Below are 26,791 nucleotides of genomic sequence, written 5' to 3'. Positions count from 1 at the left end.
TTTACTTGCCAAGTCCACAGACTAACCTTTCCATTGATTCCATTTTGAAGTTCTGTTCCGTTCCTCCAGATTTAGGTAATCAAGTTCTTGAAATGCATTTCATTCCATATTCCTTTCATGGTGCACAGAATAATCACATGGACATGATGGAGTGATTAAACGGCTTTAATTACCAAAAACCTGATCATTACTGATACACGACTTAGCCAGGTTCCAGGAGCAAGAGGGGGAAAGTCCGGGCACACCAGCCTTTATTGGGAAATCCGGGGTGGTGCCAAGGGAGGGGACAGGTAGGTTCAGACTGGCCTGTCCATACATCTATGCAAATGCCTTTCACCACCACTAACCTGCCAAGGAATTCCAGGTCAGAGAGCCTCGCATCAGTGATGGGAAATTTACTGCACAGGATTCTAAGGAATAAATCTATCAGATTTGGTAAGGCAAGATTTGATCAGGACAGTCGGCATGAGAAATTATGTCACATAAATTTGAGTTTTTTGGATGAAGAGGATTGATGAGGATGGTGGATATTGTAAACATGGACTTTGGCCAGGCCCTTAACAAGGTCCCACATGGTTGACTAATCAGGAAGGCCAAAATGCATGGGATCCAGGCTGAGCAGTCAAATAGGATACAGAATTAGTTTGATTGCAGAAATTAGAGGGTGATAGTGGAGGATTTTTATTCAGATTGAAGGTCTGAGGAGTGGTGTACTGCAGGGGTCAGTGCTGGATACACCGTTTGTCACCTGTATTAATAATTTAGATGTAGTTAGCAGAGTTGATAAGTTTCAGACACCAAACTTGGTGCAAAAATGAAAAGTGAAGATTATCTGAATTACAACAGAGTGACCTAGGGATTCAAGTACATGGTTTCTTGAAAGTGATGGTAAAGATGGTGTTCTCCCTTATCCATCAGGGCACCGAGTTCAGGAGTTGGACTATCTCAGACAACTGTACAAGATGTTGTTGAAACCACCCTTTTTGTTTTCAGTTCTGGTCATCCAGCAATGGGAATGATTATTAAGATGGTAAAGGTACAGAAAAGATTCTAGAGGATGTTACAGTGTCTGGTGGGTTTGAGTGCTAAGGAGAGAACCTGATAGGCTTGTTTTTTTTTTTCCCTTGAGCACAAAAGATTGAGGGTGACCCAATGGATGTATACAGTATTCCTTTGTATTCTAATTATGTAAGATTGAATTATATATTTTTATTCTTCTAGATATCTTATTTCTTTGAACTAATTGCTCAATTTTGTTGGTTCAATTCCACTCAGATACTCAGATATACAGTCCTAGATTTTCTACATTTCCTCTTTCCTTTGAATAATTCAATTAGATTTATTATTTAAAATAATAATTTGTTCATCACACTGCAACTAATAGTCCCCAAAAAACAAATAAATCTCAAAACAACTATAAAGCTATTTATTTTATTAATTACATATCTTTGAATGCACAATAGATATTCATGCAATGTACACTTTAATGCAAAACTTTGTTCTACAATATAATTTTCGAGAACAATTTTCAAGGCAATTTAATATTTCTAAAAACGAAAAGCAATCTGATGTTATAATTGTTTCAGTATTGGAAAAGGCAGGTACATTCAGGTTGAAAGGCAAGGAAGATGATGAGAAATATTTTCTGTTTACAAATTATTCCCTTTATTGTTTTTCTGCAAGTTTCTTAATAATTATAACTTTTCAGGATTCTTGGAACTATCGTGAATGTAGATCTAGCAATGGAGCAAAGAGAAGTCACGGATGGATAGATTTTAATATCAGTGTTGACTGCGAAGCCAATTTAGCTCGTAAATCTAAAAGAGATGAGGAAAATGACACTCACTTTGTGAGAAGTATTTAGAGAGTTGAAATTTCTGGAAGGCAGATAATGAGAATATAAGATAGGAAGTGAGGTGTTTAAAAAAAGGTTAAAAGCCACACAGGATGCTCAGATTTTGAGAGAGTAGCTGGTTTTCATGTTGATGATGTTAGGAGGTAAAGTTTACTGTGATATTAAATGAATTGTTAGAATGGTGAGTATTCTGCTTTGATTTTGGTATCTGTGGAATGGATTGGGATCAATTACAAAATTATGGAGCTACCTTTGCTCTCTCAATGTTAAGTTAGAAAAAGTAATAGCTCATTGTCGGGAGGTAAATAAGCCACTTCATTGGAAGATACTGAACCATGTAAGGGCAGTTCCTTTAGTCAAACTCCGCTGCAACCGTGTCTGCCTGTCCCGCATCGGACTTGTCAGCCACAAACGAGCCTGCAGCTGACGTGGACTTTTTACCCCCTCCATAAATCTTCGTCCGCGAAGCCAAGCCAAAGAAAGATTGTTAAAAAGCATTTGAGGAAAAATGGTGCCATTGTGGGTACGAAAGCAGGGGAGAAATGGGAATTACAATTTCAATTTTCATTGACGATGTCACAAGCCTTGGATATAATCTTCCCACTGAGAAGTTCTCAGTCTCAAATAAATCGGTTGTTCACTTTTATAACAGCAAGTGTCAATGTGTGCATATACAAATGTTACATTTTTGAAATTGCTGTTTGATTTCATTTCCTTTGCTTCGTTCCCATGTTCTTGAACATTTGTAGGTGGAGCAATCGGCAGGCCACTTCAGGACCAGACTGTAGCAGAATCACAGCAAGCTATCTTTGAATGTACAGTTGCTAATGCACAATCTGAAGGTGTATGGCTAAAGGACGGCAAACCAATGAATTTCAGTGATATTATTCAAAGTGAAGTAGATGGAGTTACTCGACGTCTCATTTTTGAGATCACTAAATCGGAAGATGCAGCTGAATACTCATACCAAGTCGCAAGTTCCAAGACTTCTGCAAAACTTAAAATTGAAGGTCAGTATCCTCCCTAATCATTCATGTCTTATCTATATTAAAGACTAAGTGTAATTAATGTAACTTGCATACAATATAAATGTCGACAGAAAAAGGTTTTCGTTAAAATTTAGAACGGAATTACAGTTATTTAATTATATTATCTAATTTACATTATTTAAATAATAATATAAAATGTAGCTATGTTGTGTTTAGTTTTGGTCCACGGCCGATATTGAATTGGTCCAAATGGCTATCAGAACATGTGCATACATTTGAGAGCAGTTTAAATGGGGTGTTGGATTTGGAAACGAATGATGCCCAATATTCAAAATGCTTTTTTTGTGTGTAGTAGTATAGAGGACACATGTCAAACTCAGGCCCGCCGGCCAAATTTGGCCCGTGATATAATTATATTTGGCCCGCAAGATCATATCAAATATGCATTAGAGCTGGCCCGCCGGCCGCTGCGCCAGTATAGCGCATGCACAGCTAATACTACATATCCCAGAATGCTTTGCAAATGCGTTGGCGCCGGCCCGTCAGCCCGCTAATCGCCCCCACCTCCTCTCTTTACTTACATTAGCATCTGCGACCTGTCGCCCAACTCACATGTAATAAACCCCTTACGAAAAATGGCCAAACGAAAGTCAGAAAACAGGACCTTTCAAGACAGGTGGGAGGCAAACTCTGACCCCAGAGTTTGATGAACTTGCATCTAAGAAGAGATGCCAAGTATCTGGTTTAGACCCAGGTGCATCAGAGTAAATCACAGTGGAGCAAGCTAAGCTTGGATTCATATTTTCTTTCATTCACTTTGGACTGTTCATAGTTGAAAGATAGTTGAAGCAAGTTGTTATTTTTTTGACTTGTTGGCTTGTGAAAATAAATACATTTAAAAGGAGCTTAAAGGCTAGAGAGAAATATTATTGATTGAATATTTTATTTCTCATTTGTTAATGCTTCTTCTGGAAAGAGTTTAACCAAAACTATTATTAAACATTTATTTTAATAAGAAAAAGTTTAACATTACATAGGTTGAAAGAAGAGAAAACATGCAGATGTTGTTGAAAATTTTCAATAATATATTTAGTTTGGCCCACGACTTAGTCCAACTTTTTAATTTTGGCCCTCTGTGAATTTGAGTTTGACACCCCTGGTATAGAGCATGTAATATTGCCTTTTTCCTGCCGTAAGGCAGACAAACAGTCAGTATTAGTGTCACCCATCGCCCCTTATAGTATGAGAGAAAGAGAAGCAAAAGAGTCCTTTCAGAGTCATTGCATGTCCGTCCAATCTCTTCCAGCATCCTCCACGCCGTTTGCAGCCACACTGACTCCTTTCAATTCTTAAGCAATCCAAACCTCTTAAACGATCAGGAAGCTTCAGTGCCCAAGGCCCTTTGGAAGCCCTTCTTGCCCTCAGTATCAATACCTGGTTCCCTCGAGCAACTCTCCAGCAGCCTGTAGCCCATGCAGGTCCCCAACTGCAAGTTGCCTGCAGCCTGTGTGGGGTCCTCGGCCACTGAGCCCCTTGCTGGTTCACTGCTCTGGTCACCATTCTATCAGACCATCTCCTCGGCTTCTCTTTCTCAACAAGGGATGTTCTTCCCATTTCTAGTGCCCTGGCATCTGGAGCCACCCCCATCCAACCTCCCCCCCCCAACCCCGTGGCCGCTGCCGAGCACAGATCTTTGCGGTGGCATGATATTACTTGCAAATATTCATCATCTCCTTTTAACAGGCCATTTAAAGTCTGTTCAGAGCCCCATCATCAAAGCAGTTCTGTGTCTCTGATCTCCCAGATCTGCACCAGCGGCTCTACTGCCATTACAGTGGCCCTGGCAGCGCTGCCATTTCTTTTAATATACATGATGTTAATCAGCACACAACACTCTTACTATCTGTTTGCCATGTTAGTGAATGCTGTGGTTCATATCCTGTTACATGTTTGAACAAGCATTCAGTCACAGTAAGTGCATTTGTAATCCATGTTTAAAATGATAAATAAACACTTTTAAATTAGTTTCTGATTGATTTGTCCCTTGGTATTTACTGCTGTTCAGAGCTTTTTAAAGTCTCTAACACTTTTCTTAAAAGGGTTCTTATATGGTAGGTGCAAAAACCTTTATCCATATGTTAGTTGGAATTTCCCTTGAAAGATGATTGTCACATAAAAGGATTCATAAAACAGGGTAGGTGGCTGGAGAACATAACAAAGTACATTTGGTAGAAGACTTCATTCCTCATAACTGTTCATGTTGGAGAATTGTCCTCTTGGTGCATCCATGAATTAGCAAGGTTGCCCTCACCAAAATCAGCTAACTGTTCCCAATATAACTACAATTGCAGCCTATGTCGGCCAAGATAACCGTAGTCATGAAATTTTAGATATACTTGTGATGCTTGTGTCAGAGAGCATCTAAATATCCCAATTTAAAAAAAATATATCTTTAGACCTCAAGGAGCAATTGGAAAAGGTGCTAATCAATCAATTGGAAAATGGTCAAAGATCAAATAAAAACTGCGGCCAATCTGAAGTAAAAGAAACAAATTACTGGAAACATTCAGCAACCCAGGAAGTATTTATGGAAGGAAAAATATTTCGGGTGGAACAGCAAATTAATTTTAAGTTACAGAGAGAAAAGGGAGAGAAAATAGGACAGAGGTAAGGCAAAGATTGCCATGGAAAAGTTGCATTGATTCTTTGACCAAATGGGTTCATAAAGACATATGCAGGCTGATAATATAAACAAAATGGATGATGTCTTGTAAACAGAGCTGTGAGACACATCTAGTGGGAAAGGCTGTGTCAATGGAGAGAGGGGAAATAAGTCAATATAACACAACGTAGCAGAAATGGCCAGTTCTGAAATAGATAGAAAAAATGATTTATCTGAAAGTGAAGAATTTGAAACTGAATTCAGAAGTTTGCATAATTCCCAGACCAAATGCATTTGTTGTTCCTCAAGCCAGCACTTGGCCTTATTATTAACAGTAAAGCAGGCCACAAATCAGATTGCAGTGAGATGGAGAATTAAAGCACAGGGTCACTTCTGTATACAGAATTCAAAGACTGTAAAGCAGACATCTAATCTACATTTGATACCTCCAATGCAGATGAAATTGGACTGTGAACATCAAATGCAGTACACATGTGTGGAACTTGGATGACTGTCCAGGTCCCTAGATGATGGGAAGGGAACAGGTGAACCAAGAGATTCTGCATCTCCTTTGGTTACAAGGAAAGCAAGAAGTATTCTGTGGGAACAGAAAACAGACCAGGAAGTTGCTAAAGGAATGGGAGAAAGATCTATTAAATGAAATGGGAAGTCTACTGGGATGGAATGTAGTAGTTTATTTATAAAGTGCATTTAACACCATGCGCATTGATCCAAATTTCTGAACACACAATTAAGAATAAATTGGTTAAAATCTAAATGATGACACAGAGCCAAAATACACAGATGCAGCCATCTTTTTACATAGACTGTCAAACTTAGAACATTAATTATTTAAACTCTGAACTCTGCTTTTCTCTGTTCATGAGGAGGGTGGGAGAGTTGAGATGTGTTCGGTGAGTCCATGCTTCAGGAAGAAGTAAAACATTTAAGAGTTAGCTGTGTGGAATTGCAGGAGACACAGCATCTATTTTTTTCACCTTCCTTCCCTCCTGGAACTCGAATAGTCAATCCAGTAGAAAAAAAAATTCTCTTCCTATTCTTCCATTCTAGAATGCTATATCAGTTTTCAAAACATGATCTTCTCTATATTGGAGATTCCAAATGTAAAACAGTTGACTGCCGAGCACCTGTGTTAGGGCTGCAGGGCAATCCTGAACACCCAGTTGCCTGCCACTTAAATTCTCCATACCGCTCCCATACTCACCTGCATATCTATTGGCTATGACACTCTTATAATGAGGTCCAGGGCAAGTTTAAGGAACAGCATATCATCTTTGGATATTTTGCAATCTATGTGGTTTTATATTGAATTCATCACCCTTTACAGATTACTATTTGAATGGCAATAGATTAAGAGATGGGGAAGTGCAGAGAGACCCAGGGGTACTTGTACACCAGTCTCTGAAGGCGAGCATGCAGGTACAGCAGGTGGTTAAAAAGGTAAATGGTATGTTGGCCTTCATATCAAGAGGGTTTGAGTCTAGGAACAAGGATACCTTACTGCAGCTGTACAGGGCCTTGGTGAGACCCCACCTGGAGTATTGTGTGCAGTTTTGGTCACCTTATCTAAGGAAGGATGTTCTTGCAATGGAGGGAGTGCAGAGGCGAATCACCAGGCTGATACCTGGAATGGCAGGAATGACTTATGAGGAAAGATTGCGCAAATTGGGATTGTACTCGCTGGAGTTTAGAAGATTGAGAGGGGATCTCATAGAGACCTATAAAATTCTGGCAGGACTGGACAGAATGGATGCAGATGGGCTGTTTCCAAGGATGGGAAAATCCAGAACCCGGGGCCATGGTTTGAGGATAATAGGCAAACCATTTAGGACCGAGATGAGGAGGAATTTCTTGACCCAGCGGGTGGTGAATCTGTGGAATTCATTGCCACAGAGGGCAGTAGAGGCAGGTTCATTAAATATATTTAAGAGGGAATTAGATCTATTTCTTCAGTCTAAGGGTATTAAAGATTACGGAGAGAAGGCAGGGACAGGGTACTGAACTTTAAGATCAGCCATGATCTCGTTGAATGGCGGAGCAGGTTCGAAGGGTCGAATGACCTACTCCTGCTCCTATCTTCTATGTTTCTATGGATCAGAACTACCTATTTCTCCAGTAAGTCATTCATCTGTAATATTGGCTCGGTTTCTCTGTCTCCACTAGCACAGTTTGCTCTGCTGGGCATGTCCAGCAGTTTCTCTTACTGCAGCACATTAGCCTCCTTTCTGTCATTTCAATTAACTGGAATACTTCTGCAACATATCTCCATGCCACCTCTCTCATCATAGATAACCCATTTTCCTGCCCCTCCTTCCCCACAATCTCAGAACCTTAAAACTAATTTACTTTGCTCTCTTTCCTAGTTTCACTAAAACATCTTGGACCTCAAATGTTCACTTTTCTTCACAAATGCCACCTGACCTCTCAGTGTTTTCATCAACTGTTTTAATTAAGTATTTCCATTACCACTGATAAGTCACGCTCCCCCTCTCCTGCACAGTAATTGGTGATCAATTAATGATAATTAAAGTTCTGTGGTAAATAACTATTTACAAAATTATCTTTATAAAGCTGTCAAGATAAAGAAGACCTTGAGAAATGTGACTGTCACCGAAACCCATGATGCGGTCTTTACGTTGGAACTTACACATGCCGATGTAACTGGAGCCCAATGGATTAAAAATGGGGAAGAAATCAAACCAAGTGACAAGTATGAGATTATTGTAGATGGGGTTGTCCACAGTCTCAAAATTAAGAAGTGTGCAATCTCAGATGAATCGGTGTACAACTTCAAACTTGGCAGAGTGTCAGCAAATGCCAGACTTCATGTGGAGGGTAATTAAATATTTTTTATGGCTTATTCATTCCATTTACTAAAGCAATGATTAAACATGATAATAGGAACAATCTTGCAGAAAAATGTGGATTCATTCTTGTATCAATCATTTTAAATATATTTCAGAGCCTTATACAATTTTACAGAATTGCGAAACATAAACATTTTGGCATATTTAATTCAAACTATGCACATTGCAACCTACATAGGTAATTTCATATAACTTGGGAATCATCTCATGGGTCTTAATATCATATTTATTTTCTCACAACCTGGGATGAGTCCATTCAGCCCATGGAATCTATGACAGCCCTTAAATCAATCCACTTTCCTCCACTTACCTCCTTGTGACCTATTTTCCCAAACATGACCTTAAAACTCCATAGATTACCCTCGCACCCATCTCTACCAGGGATATTTACAGTAGCCAATTAACTTAAAAACCATCACATCTTTTGCGTGTGTGAAGAAATGGATGTCTCCAGGGAAAACCCACACGATCGGAGGGACAACATGCAAACGTCATCAGAATCAAACCCAGTTCACTGGAACTGAGGCAGCAGGCACCACCTGCAGAACCAAAGTACCACCCTTGTGAGGATTTAAATAAAATCTAAAACAATAGTAGCAAAAATAATGAACAAAATATTGCATGAATTGTTTGGTTCAAATTCATTATCAGTTACTTATTTTTAAATTGTGTACTTAAGCTACCAAAATAGGAATTCAAATCCTTTTCTTTGAGATGAAATGTTGTTAACATCTAAAATGTTTATCTCAAGGGATAGACCTCAAATAACATGGTGGTTTTGTTTTATTAGTTATCAAAGTTATTAAGAAGCCAAAGGATATTACTGCCATGGAAAATTCCACTGCTACTTTTGAAATGAGTGTGTCACATGACAACGTGCCAGTAAAATGGATGTTCAACAATGTTGAACTTAAGCCAAGTAACAACTGTAAAGTGATCTCAGAAAGGAAAGTTCACAAACTAATATTGGAGAATATCACCCCAGAGCAAGTTGGCGAGTACTCAGCCATCATCGGACAGCTGGAATGTAAAGCCAAACTTTATGTGGAATGTGAGTGTTTAACTATTTTCTGTTAATTCATAAAAAGAGCAATTTAAATAGTAAGTCAAACACTCCGATGTGAAAAGATTCACTTTCTTGTGTTCTAATAATCTTCTAAATTTATTTCAAGCTGTTCATATCACCAAGACTATGAAGAGCATTGAAATTCCAGAGACAAAAACTGCAACTTTTCAGTGTGAGGTGTCACATTTTAATGTCCCAGCCACTTGGCTGAAAAATGGTGTGGAAATAGAAATGAGCGACAAGTTCAAAATAGTCGTGCAAGGCAAACTCCATCAGCTGATTATAATGAACACAAGTCATGAGGACTCTGCAGAATATACATTTATCTGTGGAAATGACAAAATATCGGCTACCCTGACAGTAAAACGTAAGGCATGATTTCAAGTCTGTGTATCTATTGTTTAAAGTTAACTTTGCTCTTGTCAGTTTTCATGTGTGTCCGAATGATCAAAATCATTAATGTCAATCAAAATGTATGTCAAGTGACTTAGCAGGTATCCCATGTTTGTTTGCAGCTATTTTAATTACATCAATGTTAAAGGATATGAATGCGCAAGAGAAAGATACAATTACCTTTGAAGTAACAGTGAATTTTGAAGGTATAACATACAAGTGGCTCAAGAATGGTAAAGAGATCAAATCAACTGACAGAACCCAACTGAAGACCAAGCAATCGACACATACACTTTCAATCCGAAATATTCACTTCAGCGATGCGGCTGAGTACAGTTTTGTTGCTGGATCAGCATCATCTGCAGCTACTTTATATGTGACTGGTAATAACTGACATTATTTATTCATGATTCATTTGATTTCTCTATCTCTCTCCCTCAATTATATATAATATAAATATTTTAAAAATTGTTTAACTGTCTCTTCATTATATTTAATTGGCATTTTTTCCATAGCTCGGCAAATTGAATTCAGAAAACATATCAAAGATATCAAAGTCACTGAAAAGAAGAAAGCTACCTTTGAGTGTGAAGTTTCAGATCCTAACATTACGATACAGTGGACGAAGAATGGTGAGGAAGTACTGCCATCTGACAGGTCAGTATCTGAAGCATGAAAATTTCGCCTCGTATCGTCAAAATGCTTCCCAATTTGTTCCCACCCTAAACTTTGAATCCATAACATTGGTAAAACTGCTGCTTCATCTACCACACAACATCGTTGCCATGCAAACAAATACATAGGTCAAGTTTATTATAAACTTGCCGTACACACATACAACCAGATGAAATCCGGTGCACACACATACACATACAATACATGTTTGCTTTCAGCTATGTCAATGTTAAAGGATATATTGCAATCACACCTAAGGATATAATGTAAAATAAATATACAACGTATAAATATCTGGAGAAGATTTACTCAGGTACAGGATACTACTGCTCATCAATCTCACAGCCTTTGTGTAGAATCCATTTCTGAGCTTGGCAGTCAGCAATACCCCCACCCCCCTCCTCTTCCTCCCCTGGCTTCCTCACCAATTTAAATGTTGCGGAGTGATTTATTCAAATAACCTTTCAACTATGAGAGATAAGAGAACCTTTTCATCTTCCTGGGAATGATTTGAACATTCTTTTGACAATTGTACAAAGTATGGAATTTTTATATGTTTAGAGATAAAGTACAGGAATTTCACCTAATTATGCCTATTGAATTACAATTCATGAGCCAAATCAGAACAAGGCACGTGGTCAGTTGCTTGATATCACCTTCCTAAAATAATCATTATATGGATGTTACATAGCCGTGTGTAGTGATGTTTGGTTAAGGTTTAGTGATCTTGTGCATGAAGTGTTCAGTTTGGTCTCCTTGTCGGTGACACCAGTAAGAGGCCCTTTATCAGCCATTACCGTAATGCTCCGAAAGTCTTCTGTTTCTCTGATCTCATGGTTTATTAATAAAGATCCATGTCACCTACATTTACTTGAGGCAACAGCTATACGGTATTTGGTTCCATCATATTGTTACACCGCTATTCCATCTATCTGCCCCATGTCAGAACAGATTCAGTCTCTGTTACATGTAAAGGGTTGTAAAATGGGTACTAGACTGGAGCTATTCCTGATGCTGTAGCGAGCAGACTGGAAAGAGTTCCATTGTCTCTAAATATAGAAAAACAAGGTTGCACAACTGTCTGTAATGCGGTCCACTAAGATGTGTTGATGGTTTCTTATCTCCACCTACTGAGGACAAGATCTGGCTTGGTGCCTTATACTTTATAATATGTATTCTGCAAATTAACTTGCAAGTCATATCCCCATCAACAAATATCAATCTTCAAAATATTCCCACTCTTATTTATTTCATTAACTTTGTCCAACGTGTGACCCTACCCTAGAACCCTACACCTTCCTCTAAGTCAGCCTCCTACATAATCGATTGGCTTGGCCAACATTTGTTGCGCCATCAGCTCTAAAATGCTCTTTTCCTTTTTATTGCTTTTGTTGCAGAATTAAAATTCAAAATGAAAAATTTATCCATCGCCTCACCATTCCTATTACAAAAATATCTGATGCCGGCCAATATGCAGCTGTGGCAGGTGGAAGTATTTTTACTGCTAATTTGTATGTGGAAGCACGACACATTTTAATTTCCCAACCTATTACCACGGATATTCAGGTACAGTGTGTTTCTTTGTTTTTGCTTGCAATCTTAACTTTTACAGTTGTCAAACTTCATAATAAGCACTTGAGTGAATGATTTACTTTCCGCACGTAATTGTAACAAAATAATTCTTCAAAATTAGATTGTTGAGAAAAAACGTGCCGTAATTGAATTTGAAGTCAATGAAGATGATGTTGAAGCTCTGTGGCTCAAGGATGGAGTAGAAATCAATTTCCAAATTGAAGAAAGATACAGATATATTATTCAAAAACGTGTGCATCGTATGACCATTACTGAAACCAGAGTTTTGGATTCTGGAGAATATGTCTTTGTGGCAGGGAAGAATCGAAGTTCGGTGACACTTCATGTTAATGGTACGTGCACGAATAACAACAAATTACAGCTATTGTGCAACCTCTTTCAACTCAAGATGCTTTGAGATGGTCTTAATCAGACATAAAGTAAATGGAAAGTTTTTCAGTTAGGCAATTGTAAAGAGAATCAAAAAGCAGGAGCGGAAAATTGAGAGATTTGGAAATTGCTGGAGAAAATTGCATCTGATATACCCAGTGAGTTTAGAGCGTTCAGGATATGGCAAATATTTGTTGTTTTGAAGTTGGTGGAAGAGATAGTAATAAATAAAAAACTGGGAATATTAAAATAGGGCCTGTTGAACAACTAACCTAATGACAATCCAATCTATTGGCAATGATATAGACTAGAGTTATGAAGAAAAAGAAATGCAGCAGATTTTAAGCAGAATTTTGAATTTAACATCTTACAGAGTTTAAAATGGGAGGCCTAGCAGGAGTGCATTGGAATAGTTATATTTTGAAGAAATGAGAATCAGTGGGTGCTTTTGGCAGCACATGAACTGATGTGGGGAAAAAGACTGATGTTAAAGAGAAAGGATCATAGCATTGAAATTAATCATGATGGTTAAGGGAAAAGCTAAGGGTAGAATACAGAAGAAATCTCAGCATATGAGGACCAGGGGTCAAAATTATGGTCATTGACTTAAAAGTGCAAATTCAAGAGACTTGAATGAATATTTTTCCAGGGTCAGATGGAAGGTGATACCAACTGTGAAATAATAAAGAACACAAAGACATAGAAGCTACAATAGTTGAGGAAGATGCGCTGAATAGAGATTAGAAAAGTTAGGTGGAAGAAGAAGTTAAGAGTAGAGAAGTCGTCTATGGGGAAAAGGGAAAGAGTAAATTGAGCTGGATATACTTTTTCATCTGGGATTCTGAACACCAGCAACTTCCAAAAATGGGCACTGTTTTTGATAGATGACATTACACAGAAGTAACATTAATTTTCTATAATAAGTTCTTCATTTTCAGAGGGAGGCCCCCCAAATTCCTTGTCGTCCCCATCCATGCCCCTGTTGGCACTCTCTCTTACCTTCGGTGGAGAGGTGACTCTCGGCCCCCAGCACGCAGTGAGAGAGAAGCAGGGGGCAGCTGGCTCAATGCGGGAGCAATGGGCACCTTCCTTATAATCCCCCACGAAGCTGGAACCGCTCTATCGCTGATTTCAGCTGTGTCTGTGCTCACACGCACACTTTCATTTCAAATGTTGAGATGAAGACAAATACTGTCTCGAGAACGGACAAGTAAAAGGGAAGATAATGCTCGCCCTGATGAAATTTTTGATGAAGGCAGGAAATCAGATTAATTATCTGCAGTTAAGTTGTGGGATTCAACAGCCTTGCTTGTAGTGAACTGTTATTCTTGGTAACAATTTACAGAAGAGCAGTTGTTAATCTTTTGATAGAGAGCCTATGCAGTAATTGGGATGAGCTGTGTGAGACAGGAATGAGATTGAATCTAAAATCCAAGAACGTTGAGTCTAAAATCTAAGAAGGTTGCTGTGGGTCAATTTGAGATTGCTACTTGTTAAAAGGTGGTGTGGTTCTTTGGTGGACCTTATAAATTTTATTGTAAAACCAGAGGGAGTGATTTAAAATATTCTCAATCCTCTAATTCACACATGTCAAACTCAGGCCCACGGGCCAAATTTGGCCCGTGATATAATTATATTTGGCCCGCAAGATCATATCAAATATGTATTAGAGCTGGCCCGCTGGCCACCGCGCCAGTATAGCGTATGCACAGCTAATACTACAAGTCCCAGAATGCTTTGCAAATGCGTTGGCGCCGGCCCGTCAGCCCGCTAATCGCCCCCACCTCCTCTCTTTACTTTCATTAGAATCTGCCACCTGTCGCCCAACTCACATGTAATAAACCCCTTACGAAAAATGGCCAAACGAAAGTCAGAAAACAGGACCTTTCAAGACAGGTGGGAGGCAAACTCTGACCCCAGAGTTTGATGAACTTGCATCTAAGAAGAGATGCCAAGTATCTGGTTTAGACCCAGGTGCGTCAGAGTAAATCACAGTGGAGCAAGCTAAGCTTGGATTCATATTTTCTTTCATTCACTTTGGACTGTTCATAGTTGAAAGATAGTTGAAGCAAGTTGTTATTTTTTTGACTTGTTGGCTTGTGAAAATAAATACATTTAAAAGGAGCTTAAAGGCTAGAGAGAAATATTATTGATTGAATATTTTATTTCTCATTTGTTAATGCTTCTTCTGGAAAGAGTTTAACCAAAACTATTATTAAACATTTATTTTAATAAGAAAAAGTTTAACATTACATAGGTTGAAAGAAGAGAAAACATGCAGATGTTGTTGAAAATTTTCAATAAATATTTAGTTTGGCCCACAACTTAGTCCAACTTTTTAATTTTGGCCCTCTGTGAATTTGAGTTTGACACCCTTGCTCTAGAGCATCCTTGGCAGAGGAAGGGGTGGCCAATAAGGTAACACATTTTATTAGTAGTTAACAAGGAAACAGCAATGGAGAATTCACTTGACAATGGTAAATTCAAAATAAGATTTAAATAAATTTCTTAATTAACTCTATCATAAACCCTTCCATGTGCATATGTGTCCGGGTGCGTGTGATCAAATCCCAAATTATTTCAGTTTAGGCATAATTCTGAAAAGTAATTTATAAATTTCAGTATCAAACGTCTTATGTTGGATTAGAAGATTTTTAAATTACAGTTCAATAGCAATAATGAAGCGTTTTGAAACATCATGTCTTCAGACCTCTTTAAAACTCACAATTTTCTCTTGGAGAGTTGTTTTCAGAGTCCTTCATACAAGTGATTTCACAAACTCCCTCTTACCTTGCATAAGAGTTATGGAGTCTATTTTCCATAATTTCTTTCTTAATCAAGAATGACCTTTTATTTCATGGACATGAGGCTCCCCTCTTTTCTTAGAGGCAGCTGGAGTGGCTATTTCTTTTAAAATACAGTACCACTTTTGGTGTTCCTCCTTTTATTGAGGAGATCACAGGCAGCCTTTCTTCTTTTAAAGGAATTGATGGCTGCTTTTCTAATCCAGTTGATACAGGACAGCTTTCTCTTCTTCATCTGATCCAAAAATGTCTGATTTTGATTATAACCATACAACAATTACAGCACGGAAACAGGCCATTTTGGCCATTCTAGTCCACACCGAACCAAGTCCTCTCCTCTAGTCCCACCTACCTGCACCCTGCCCATAATCCTCCATTCCCCTCCCATCCATATGCCCATCCAATTTGTCCTTAAATGACAAAACGGACCCTGCCGCCACTACTTCTCCCGGAAGCTCATTCCACACAGCCACCACTCTCTGATTAAAGAGGTTCCCTCTCATGTTACTTCTAAACTTATGTCCCTTAACTCTTAACTCATGACCTCTTGTTTCAATCTCTCCTATCCTCAATGGAAAAAGTCTATCCACATCAACTCTATCTATCCCTCTCATAATCTTAAATGCCTCTATCAAATCCCCCCCCTCAACCTTCTACGCTCCAAAGAATAAAGGCAAATTTTCTCAATCTTTCTTTCTAATCTAGATTCTGAAACATTTTCGTAAATCTTCTCTCCACTCTCTCTACCTTGTTGATCTCCTTCCTATAATTTGGTGACCAGAACAGCACACAGTATTCCAAATTTGGCCTCACCAATGCCTTGAACAGACTCAAAATCACCTCCCAACTCCTATATTCTATGCTTTGATTTATAAAAGCCAGCATACTAAAAACCTTCTTCACCACCCTATCCACGTGAGTTTCTACCTTCAGGGAACAATGAACCATTATTCCTAGATCTTTCTGCTCCACTGCATTCCTCAATGCCCTCCCATTTACTGTGTATGTCTTGTTTTGATTATTCCTACCAAAATGAAGCACCTCACACTTCTCAGCATTAAACTCCATCTGCCATCTTTCAGCTCAGTCTTCTAAGCTGTCCAAATCCCTCTGTAATCTTTGCAAAGCTTTTTCATCATCCACAATTCCATCTATTTTATTATCAACTGCATATTTACTAATCCAATTTACCACCCATCATCCAGATCATTAATGTAAATGACAAACAGCGAAGGACCCAATACAGAACCCTGAGGCACACCACTTGTTACTGGCCTCCAGGCTGACAAACAATTATCCACCACTAAATTTTGGCCCACTTCTACCAATGAAAGACTTTATTCCAGAAATGTTTAAAAAAGTGAAAGTAGTTAACTAAAGTTTAATGTTAAATATTAAGTATTATTTCTTAAGTAAATAAAATTATTCCTAGAAAAGCATCTCATGTCAATTTTCCTTTTAAATTCCCAAATATTTACTGGTAGTTCAGTAAATTCATATTTGTAATATGGCTTTTACCACATTCTTGAATGAACCAGGAAAGGAGGTTGTATTCCATTAAACTGAACATTTGTGAAATAAAGTGCTAAAACTTTAACTTTTTTTTGTTTTAGCACCTGAACCCCCATCTTTTATGGTGGAACTGGTACCTTGTGCAGTGAAAGCAGGAGAACCTGCTCGATTTTGTGGAGTAATTGCTGGCACACCCAAGTTAGAAGTATCTTGGTACAAAGATGGACAAAAGCTTTCCTCAGGATTTAAACGCAAGATACTTCAAGATGAGAGCCAATATACTTTGTTACTGATTGAATCATTCCCTGAAGATGCTGGAACATACACCTGTGAAGCAAGAAATGAAGTTGGGGTAGCTGTGAGTGGCGCTTCACTTGACATTGAAGGTATCACTGTAGTGATTTGTGTATTTTCATGTTAGTACTATAATATGTGTGGAATATATCCTGTTTGTCCAGAATGGCACAAAGAAACTGATCTTTGCCTTGCTCTGATTAACGGTGATCTTGTCAGAATGCTTTTTTCCTTTTATTTAGTTCAGGTTATTTCAACAAACAGGTTAAACGTGGTCACTCATCATTTTAATTAAATGTTTTTGAGGTATTATTAAGCAATTATTGACGTAGTTTACCTCCTTTGCTCTTTTTTTGGCTTTTTTTTAATGCATGTTTACAAATAAATTATTATGCGATTGTCAATTCTGTATGTATTCTTATATGTTAAACAGGGTACAAATATTTTTAAAAGAAAAAAGTGAAATGAATGAATATAGAAAAAAGGGTTTTTTTTGTCAATGAATGAATGAATATAGAAAAAAGGGTTTTTTTTGTCAATGCCCAATATGTCCTTTTACGTTTTGCATAAAAGTTTATCATTGCAATAAATATAATTCTTTTTATGCCCTAAGTCAGCCTGTATACATGTATACATGTTCACTAATATGTCATTTTTAAATAACCATTCTGAGAGATTAATATTGACAATTTAATTATTTTCAGTTCCAGAAGTGGTTTCCCCTGAAGTAGAGGTACCAGTTTATCCACCAACCATCATAAGTTCAATCCAAGACACCACCACTGCTGAAGGAGAACCTGCTCTATTTCAGTGCCGTGTCACTGGAACAGGTCTGTTCTAAATTCAGACTCCACTTTTGACGAGCGTCCCCCGCGCTGTCCCATGATCTAGAGAATGGCAAAAACTAACTCATGTTAATAGTTAGTAATGCACCGCTGAAATGGCTGTTTTCCTTTTCTCAGACAGAAGCTGATTTCAGCCCCACAGTTACAGCCTCATAGATAATCATGGACCACATTTTAATGAATACCATCTGATTTCAAACATACCGTACTGTTATCACATTGTGAAGTTTCATTCCCTTCATAAATAACTCGAAGGCTAATTCAAGTACACTGCTCATAGTAATATCATTGCAATATCATTGCTTTATGGACTTGAATGAGAGGTGGATGAAAAAATTGTGCTTTATGGTTATTGTCAGAAGCATTGAAAACCATTTTGCTCATTTGCCAGACTCAACAAGCCTGCATAGCTTAAAAGATATAAGAAGCATGTGAGCAAATATAGCATATTCAGAGACCAGGCTGGGGCAGAGAGTATAGGCCGAATTCATTTTCTGCTTCTTCTCTCTCCTCTTTCTCTGCTATCGTGTGACTCCACTAGCTTAGGGGAGGCTCTGATAGCTCAGTGCTTAGAGTGCTGGTCGAGTAAACCAGGAGTTGCGAGTTCATTCCTCGTTGTGGTCTCATTTCTGTAAGGGGCTCGACAAAGGGGCTCTCTGTCTTGTTTATGATATACAAAGTTAAAGAATTTCATGTATGTTACATTCTAAATGGAATATTAATTGACAATAATGAAACCTTTACCTCTCCTCCTCAGAAAGATTACTTTACTCAAGATACCTAAACAATTGCTTTGTTTATTGCAGTTCATCAGGCATCAAATATCTTTCTTAACTTTCATCTTTGGCGTATTTATTGTGAGTGTTGATGTCTCTCCTGGCTCTTTATCTGTCCCTTTCTTTCTTTCTTTCTTTTGCATTTGTTTGACTGTGCCAATCAGAAAGTAGCTGAAGTGGTAATTGAACATTTATCACCTTTTGAGGTCCCATATTTTTCTTTCCTAAGTGCGCCATATTTTCTTACCAGAACCTCTACTTTTCTGTTCTCTTCCCCACAATCTTTATCCATTCAAATTCCTAACACAATGGCTCTCCTTCATGCCAAGACCCTTTGGTCTCATTCTAGGCAGAGTCTGAATTCTATACTATCCAAATCTCAGATAAATGAAAACTTCTCATGAAAGATTTTTGAAAATGAATAATATTACTACTAATTAAACATAACAAAGATATTGGAATAAAAAATGATGTGGGATTACTTTGCAAACAATAATTAAAAGCTGTGAATTGCTGAGGCCTTTCTGTGCTAAAAATCTATCACAGGAATGCTGGAGGAACTCAGCGTCCATAGGAGGTAAAGATATATTACTGACATTTTGGGCCTTAGCTCTTCCTCAAGGTCTGAGTAAAAAAAGAGATGGGCGTTTGTGTTGAAGGCTGGGGAAGAATGGGAGGGGGAAGAGTACAGACAAGGGGTGTTAATTGGCTATGATAATAGGACAGGAGAGAGGAAAGGTGAGAACTGAATTTGGCCCTGTGAAGGGAAACAGAGGGAAAAGGGGAGAGAGAAAAGAAGACTGGTCTCCTTTGTGCTCATACGTTGATGAAGGGATCAGGCACAAAACATAGCTTCCTGTGAACACTAAAAAACCCTGCTGAGTTTCTCCAGCATTTTCGTGTATCTCCATATAATTTATATCCTCTAATCCAGGCAATATCATGGTAAATCTCTTCTGTACTCTTTTGAAAGCTTTCATATCCTTCATGTAATGGGATGACCAGAATTTCACCTAATACTCCTAAGTATGGACAAACCAATTTTTATCTAGCCGCAAAGTGACTTCCTTACCTTTATACTCAATGTCTCGCCCAATGAAGGAAAGGATGCCAAATGCCTTCTTTATCTCTGATCATCTTGTATGGTCACTTTCAAATTGTACCTCCAATCCTTTCTGCTCATCAATGCTTTTAAGAGTCCTGCCATTAACTGTATCTATTCCTTTATATTCTCAAAGTGCAGCACCTCACACTTGTCTAGATTAAACTCTACTTGCCATGTGTCTGCCAAAATCTGCACCTGATCTATATCCAGTTCTTTGATAGGCCACTAAATTGTCCACAACTCCACAAATCTTAGTGTCTATTCATCATGTTTGGTGAGATCCAGATTGTTTCGCTTTTTGGTTATTTTACTTCAGATTTAAGGTTCATTCAAATCCACAGTGATATTATCCAACCTTGCTGATGCATTCTTCTTGTCAGTTGGATGAATATATCTATATTCTGGGTTTTTTTTGTTAGTGTAAGGGTTTTAAGTTTCCATTGACATTATCTAAAAGGACTAATAAAAATACAAGTTTATAAATTGTCATTTCCAGGTTATACTTTATGATGCTTCAAATGCTTTGCTTGAATTAATTCTTCGTTCATTGAAATCAAATCTATTGTATCGTGAGCCATTTTTAACTTGTGCAAGGGTGGCATAGCAGTTAGCGCAACCCTTTTACAGCTCTAGTGATTGGGAATAGGATTCAAATCCCACACTGTCTGTAAGGAGTTTGTACATTTTCCCTGTGTCTGCACAGGTTTTCCCCAGGGAGGGGCTCTGGTTTCCTCTCACAGTTTGAAACATATTGGGGTTGTAGGTTAATTGGGTGTAAATTGGGTAGCATGGACACGTGGGTCAAAATGGCCTGTTACTGTGCTGTGTATGTCTAAATTTAAATGTTAAAAAAATTATAACTAAATCATTTATAAAGTTGCTTCTCTTTCTCTCCCCCTATTGGCATTGAGTTGACCAAACACTGGGTAGAGTATATACTAGATTTCTACTTTGCAAATTCAACTGTTCAGTTTCAATGAATCCTACATATTTCCCTCAAATAATTAATCACTAAGCAGCAATTATGTGAAAGCTTTTGGTATCACTTTTATATCATCTTGGCCATCTTATTTTTTTTCCCAAATATGAAATAAGTGAAATTGTCTGATAAAGTATAGGCTGATGCAGCATTTGGTCATTTGGGACAAATGCCAGTCCAATTTTGGATTTGGGTTTCTGATTTGGATGCCTTGGAAAGTTTTGTTAGTATAATTTGCCTGATATTTTAAAGGCCATTCTAATTTATAAATATGATAGTTTTATGGTTTATTTCATCCTCAGTCATACTTATTCCTGCTGCTTTGTTCACCATGTACCATGCTCATGATAAAATCAGTCTCCAATTTGTATTCACCCAACAATAAATTATTCATTTACAGAAAGGTTGGCTTCATACAATCTCAAGGGCATTGCCGATTCCACATCCACCTTTCCCATCTGGTATTATATTGGTGATATTTCATAGTTTTGAGGACAAAAGTGACGCATGGTTCTAATCAAACAAAAACAAGGATTTTTTTCTTCTGACAATATTAATGTTTTTTGCTGAATCGCCATTAAATTTTATTTCATCTTTAATTATTTTTATTTTTGCGAGGACAGAGCTTTTGTCAAAGTTATGCAGTGTGGGAATGTTCTTTTATCAACCTGTAAATTAACTTTACATTTTACTGGGTAACTTTTAGAAAGTTGTGCAAATATTTATGAAAAAAAATCATTCCAACAGGCTTAAAAATCCAGACTAGCCTTTAAGGAAAAAAAAACTATACACAAAGAACATTTGAAATTACAGCCAATTATTTTTTTATTCAATACAAAACTTGCAATCTCTTATTTGGAGTTAGAGAAGTTACATATGAATCTAGTGGAATGTGGGTCCTTATTCTTTCCAGCATCAGTTCAAGTTAAGGAAACATACCAATGAACAGAGAAAAAAACAGAAAAATAAAACATAATCCAAATGTTTTATTAAAGAATCTTTGCAAATAACTGAAAAACTTAGTTTATCTCCACTATGAAATAGTTTAATGCTGAAAACAAAGGATAAAGGAAAAGAAGAGAGCTTGTTGGAAGCTCAAGCAGCTCTTGTATTCATTCGGTATTCAGAGCCCCCATTTTTTAAGTGAGGAAAGGTCCTGCTCTCCCTATCCTCTTCTTCCTCTTCTCCCTATCCTCTTTCTTCTCTGAAACCTGATCTTTTGCTTTGTCTTCCTTGATCTTGTTTTTCTCTTGAGAAATAAAGTAGATGCCCCTTAAGAATATATTTCTAATACTCTATGCCAAAAGAGATAAAGCAAAATTATAAATAACCACTAATATGATGTTAGAACAATCTAAACTACTCACAAATAAAGAACAAGTTTTGTAAAGCATTGGATATGCATGGAGAGCACAGTTAAAACAATGCTACTGCAGTGCCAGTTAATCAGGTTCAAATCTGATGTCGTCTATAAGAAGTTTATTTGTTCTCCACATGACCTGCATAATTCGTGGACTGAAGGGCCTTCAACCATGCTGTATCATTGAAATGAAAATAAGATTAAGTACATATATTTAATCAATTAAGTATTTTGAGTTTTAATCTTAGGCCGGAAATATGATATATTGCATAACTGAATAACATAGAACCAAAGAACATTACAGCACAGAAGTGGGTCCTTTGGCCCTTCTAGTCCATACCAAACCATTTTTCTGCCTAATCTCACTGACCTGTACCCAGTCCATATGACTCCATCCCCTTCCCATCCATGTATCTGTCAAAAATTTCTTAAATGGGAGGGGGGGTGGGAGGCGCGGACGACTACACGGTTTGCGGTGAGAGTCAGCATGCACGTGCTGGGACCACTCCCGCTGGTGGTGGGTGACTGGACAGAGAGGGAGGGACAAGGATCCGCACATGGGCTGTGACAGCTCGCAGCTAAAACGGTTATTTTTTAAAAATTCTTAAATGTCAAAATTGAGCCCACATTCACGACATCAGCTGATACTTCGTTCCACACTCCCACTACTCTTTCTGTGATAAAGTTCCCCTAATGATCTCGCTTCGCCCTGTGCGGTTGACGGAATGGTTAGTGCAATGCCTCTGCAGTGCCAGTGATTGGGACCAGGGTTCGAATCCTGAGCTGTCTGTATTGAGTGGTACGTTCTCCTCATGTCTGCATGGGTTTTCCCCAGGAGTTCCGGTTTCATCAAAACAAACCGGGGGTGTAGGTTAATTGGGTGTAAATTGAGCAGCATGGACTCATGGGCTGAAATGGCCTGTTAATGTGCTGTATGTCTAAATTTATAAATTTAAATTTAAAATTTTTAATTTAAACTTTCTCCCTTTCACTCTTAGCCAATGTCCTCTCATTTGTATCTCACCTAACTTCAGTAGAAAAAACCTACTTGCATTTACACTGTCTATACCCCTTATAATTTTATATCCCTCGATGAAATCTCACTTCATTCTTCTACATTCCAGGGAATAAAGTCCTAACCTGTTTAGCCTTTCCTTGTAACTCAGTTCCTGAAGTCCATGCAACATTCTAGTAAATCTTTTCTGCCCTCTTTCAGTCTTATTCCTATCATTCCTGTTGTTAGGTAACCAAAACTGCACACATTTGTCCAAATTTAGCCTCACCAATTTCTTATACAATTGTACCATAACATTCCAATTCCTATACTCAGCACTTTGATTTATGAAGGTCAATATACCAAAAGCTTTCTTTACCTGTGACGCTACTTTCAGGGAATCGTGTATCTATATTCCCATATCCCTTTGTTCTACCACACTCCTCAGTGGCTTATTTACTGTGTATTTCCTCCCTTGGTTTGTCTTTCCAAAATGCAATACCATACACTTGTCTGCATTAAATTCCATCTGTCATTTTTATAGCTGGTCCAGATCCCTGTGCAAGTTTTGAAAGCCTTCCTCGCTGTCCACAATGCCTGAAATCTTTGTGTCATCTGCAAACTTGCTGATCCAAAGTACCACTTTATTATCCAGATCATTGATACACGAGGATCAAACTATTATGTTTAGGTTGAGTCTTTCAAAATTTTTATACTTTGCATTTCAGACAAATGTTTTTTTTTTAATTTGTCCACCACTAGGTGAAATAAGCAATAATATAACCAGCAAATTAATCTTAGTGTCTGAGATTCCACATGAACACAGCTGTCACCCAGTGCATATATGACAATAATCTCTGCCCTTAAATCCAATTTAGCAGGCCAATAAATTTAGGATATCAAATGGGTAACCATGGGGTATTTGCATGAGCAGAAGCTACACCTGTTTTTGTTGGTTACATGGAGTAGTTCTTGTTCCAAACCTGTTTCAGTATGCTTCCCCCATGCCTCCTTCCCACCACATCTTTCTCCACTACACCGATGTCTGCATCAGAATTACTTCCTGTGTTCATGCAGAACTTGTCAATTTCATCGGTTCACCACAAACCTCTGCCTTGCCCTCAAATTCACTTGGACCTCCTTTCCTTTTCTGATTCTCTTTGTCTCCATCTCAAAAGACAGATCTCTCCCCTCCTTTTCTGTTTTCCACAGGGACCACACTTTTTGTGGCTTTCTAGACCACTCATACCTCCATATCCCTGCTACTTTCCATGAAAAAAACAAAAGGTGTAGCACCTGTTCTTTCAGCTTCTCCCCCAACACTATCCAAAGCTATAAGTAAGCCTTCCAATAAGATGCCTTTTGCAACCTGGTCTACTGAATTCAATGCTTGCAATACAACCTCCTCTACATTAGTGACACCAAGAGTGGATGAGGTAACCATTTTACAATTCACCTGTGCTCTGTCTGCATTAGCCATCTTGAGCTTCCCATTGCAAGACATTTTAACTCTCCTTCCCACTTCCACACAGATTGGCTTAACCTTGCTATTCCCCATTGGAATTGGAAGAGCAACATCTTGTATTCTGTTTGGATGCTTGTATTCTATCATATGAAAATTGTATTGTACAATTATAGATAATTGAAACCTACATGAACTCATTTATCCACCTAATTTTCTTCTCCTTTCGTTCAACTCTCTTCCCATGCCCCCCACCCCCCCCCCCCCCCCACCTCTCCTACCTTGAGTTCTAACTGCCCATCATCCCTCCCAATCTGGTTCCAGCTGTCTCCTACCAGCCCCATATTGGCAATTTTGCCTCTTCCTACTCAGTCCTGAATTGGGGCTTCATGCAAAACATCGACTAGCACGTTTTGCCTTCGCGGAAACTGCTTGATGTTCTGTGTTCTTCCAGCATTGTGTTTTCTTTTTATACATCAGACTGCTTGTTTCAAACATAGGACAAGAGGAGGAGAAATTTCCTGCCACGTAAGAAGTCAAAGCCACTTCCTGCAGTCCTCATTGCAGTCTCTATTCTTTAAATATTGACTCCATCCATCTTTCTTCAATGCTTTGGTGTTGAAGCAAACTACAGTATTCATAAACAGTGATATATTTGACCCCCAGATAAGCTATTGATCATATTTCTGCAGTATTGCCAAGGCTACCTGCCAACCTCTGAAACGTCACCCGACTCCATGTCTCCCTTAACATATTTTACATCTGTAAGGCTCATCCTGGTTTCCAAAAATGGGCAAATCTATTCATCTACTAATTGGCCATTTGAATTTTCTTGGAATACCGTTGCTTATATTTCCTGGTTGCATTTATCTGTTACCCAATGAATTCTGACCCAGCAACAGCTCAGCTTTAAAATTCTGATCTTGTTTTCAAAGTCCTTCAGAGCGTAACTCAAGAGCTATATAAAACTGAATTTTTTGGGCTCCTTCACATTTGAATGCTTTATTTTCAGTTGCCTTAAAATCTGGAATTCCTGTTCAGAACCCCCCCTAACTTGCCACCTTGAAGAAGATCCTTAAAGCTTCTTGGGCAAATATTTTAGTTTTATGTCTTAATATTTGTTTAATAACAATAATTCTACTGGAACATTTCTTCTACTTTAAAATCCTCGTATAAGTGTTAAAATTGTAATCATCATTTGGAAGAATTCATTGGGTTTTTTTCCAAATAGTGCATTTATACACATCTCAAGTAAATAAGACTTTACTTCATTGGTATAGACTTGTCAGTGTTTAACATTATTCCACCATATAAGCAATAACAATGTTTGGAGTTTGCACATCCATAATAAAATGTGGCAATGCAGAATTTGCTGAGAATAATCTCTTGCTGAAGATTTCCAGCATTTTCTATAATGATTTCAGGTTTCCGCCATTCACTGCATTTTGTTTTCTGTTCAATGAAAAGTGGAATCTTTTGATGTTGATTTCATTAATTTGTATTCACTGATATTTAGGATCTATGGTCTTCTTTAAAAAATAATCAAGTCTTCTTAAAGCAAATTATGAATTTGATGTCCAAGTCAAATAATAATTTAAGCATGGCCTGATCACTTTGACTCTCCTTTATCTCCAGCTGATTATGAGATTTCTTTTTGTTCCTCTTCTAAATACTTTGCACTTATCCCATGGATTCCTGCTGTTCTTCTGTCCTCAATTTCATAAAACCATTTTATCTGCATAATGTTTTTTATGATGCATTATTATTTATTTCAATATTAGCATCATTAGATCAATTATTAGGCATTGTACAGTTGGATTATTTTGACTTAATTTTGGTAATAGATTTTGTATACGTTGCCTGTGTGGCACTATTTCTGATTAAATATCATATTTCTTCAAAATATAGATCTAAAGGTTACCTGGTTTAGTAAATACAAGGAGATCAAGCAATCAAGATTCTTCCAGATGGTTCAGTTTGAAGACACATACCAGCTGGAAATTGCTGAGGCCTACCCAGAGGATGAAGGAACATATACATGTGTCGCATCCAACTCTGCTGGAGAGGTGTCATGTACTGCCGAGTTAAAACTGGAAGGTAACAACATTATTTTGCTTTCATTTGCTCTGTCTTCCTTTTGCAATTTTGCTTTGCTGATATGAACTTTGAA

At 37.9% G+C, this 26,791-nt stretch overlaps 1 protein-coding gene across 1 annotated transcript in view; it reads left to right on the top strand.

The window, feature by feature from the left end:
- LOC138762481 (titin-like) overlaps positions 1-26,791 on the top strand; it is a 383,050-nt gene that overhangs the window by 41,669 nt on the left and 314,590 nt on the right. The window contains 11 exon segments of the mRNA XM_069936233.1: positions 2,605-2,865; positions 8,099-8,362; positions 9,185-9,445; positions 9,567-9,827; positions 9,976-10,236; positions 10,369-10,510; positions 11,926-12,094; positions 12,222-12,453; positions 16,908-17,192; positions 17,805-17,930; positions 26,530-26,718. Coding sequence (XP_069792334.1) covers positions 2,605-2,865; positions 8,099-8,362; positions 9,185-9,445; positions 9,567-9,827; positions 9,976-10,236; positions 10,369-10,510; positions 11,926-12,094; positions 12,222-12,453; positions 16,908-17,192; positions 17,805-17,930; positions 26,530-26,718 — 2,451 coding nt within the window.

The sequence above is a fragment of the Narcine bancroftii genome, chromosome 4 (assembly GCF_036971445.1).
Source record: "Narcine bancroftii isolate sNarBan1 chromosome 4, sNarBan1.hap1, whole genome shotgun sequence".
NCBI classification, from domain to species: Eukaryota; Metazoa; Chordata; class Chondrichthyes; order Torpediniformes; family Narcinidae; genus Narcine; species Narcine bancroftii.
The sequence above is the reverse complement of the archived record's forward strand: the minus strand, read 5'-3'. Positions and strand labels throughout refer to the sequence as shown.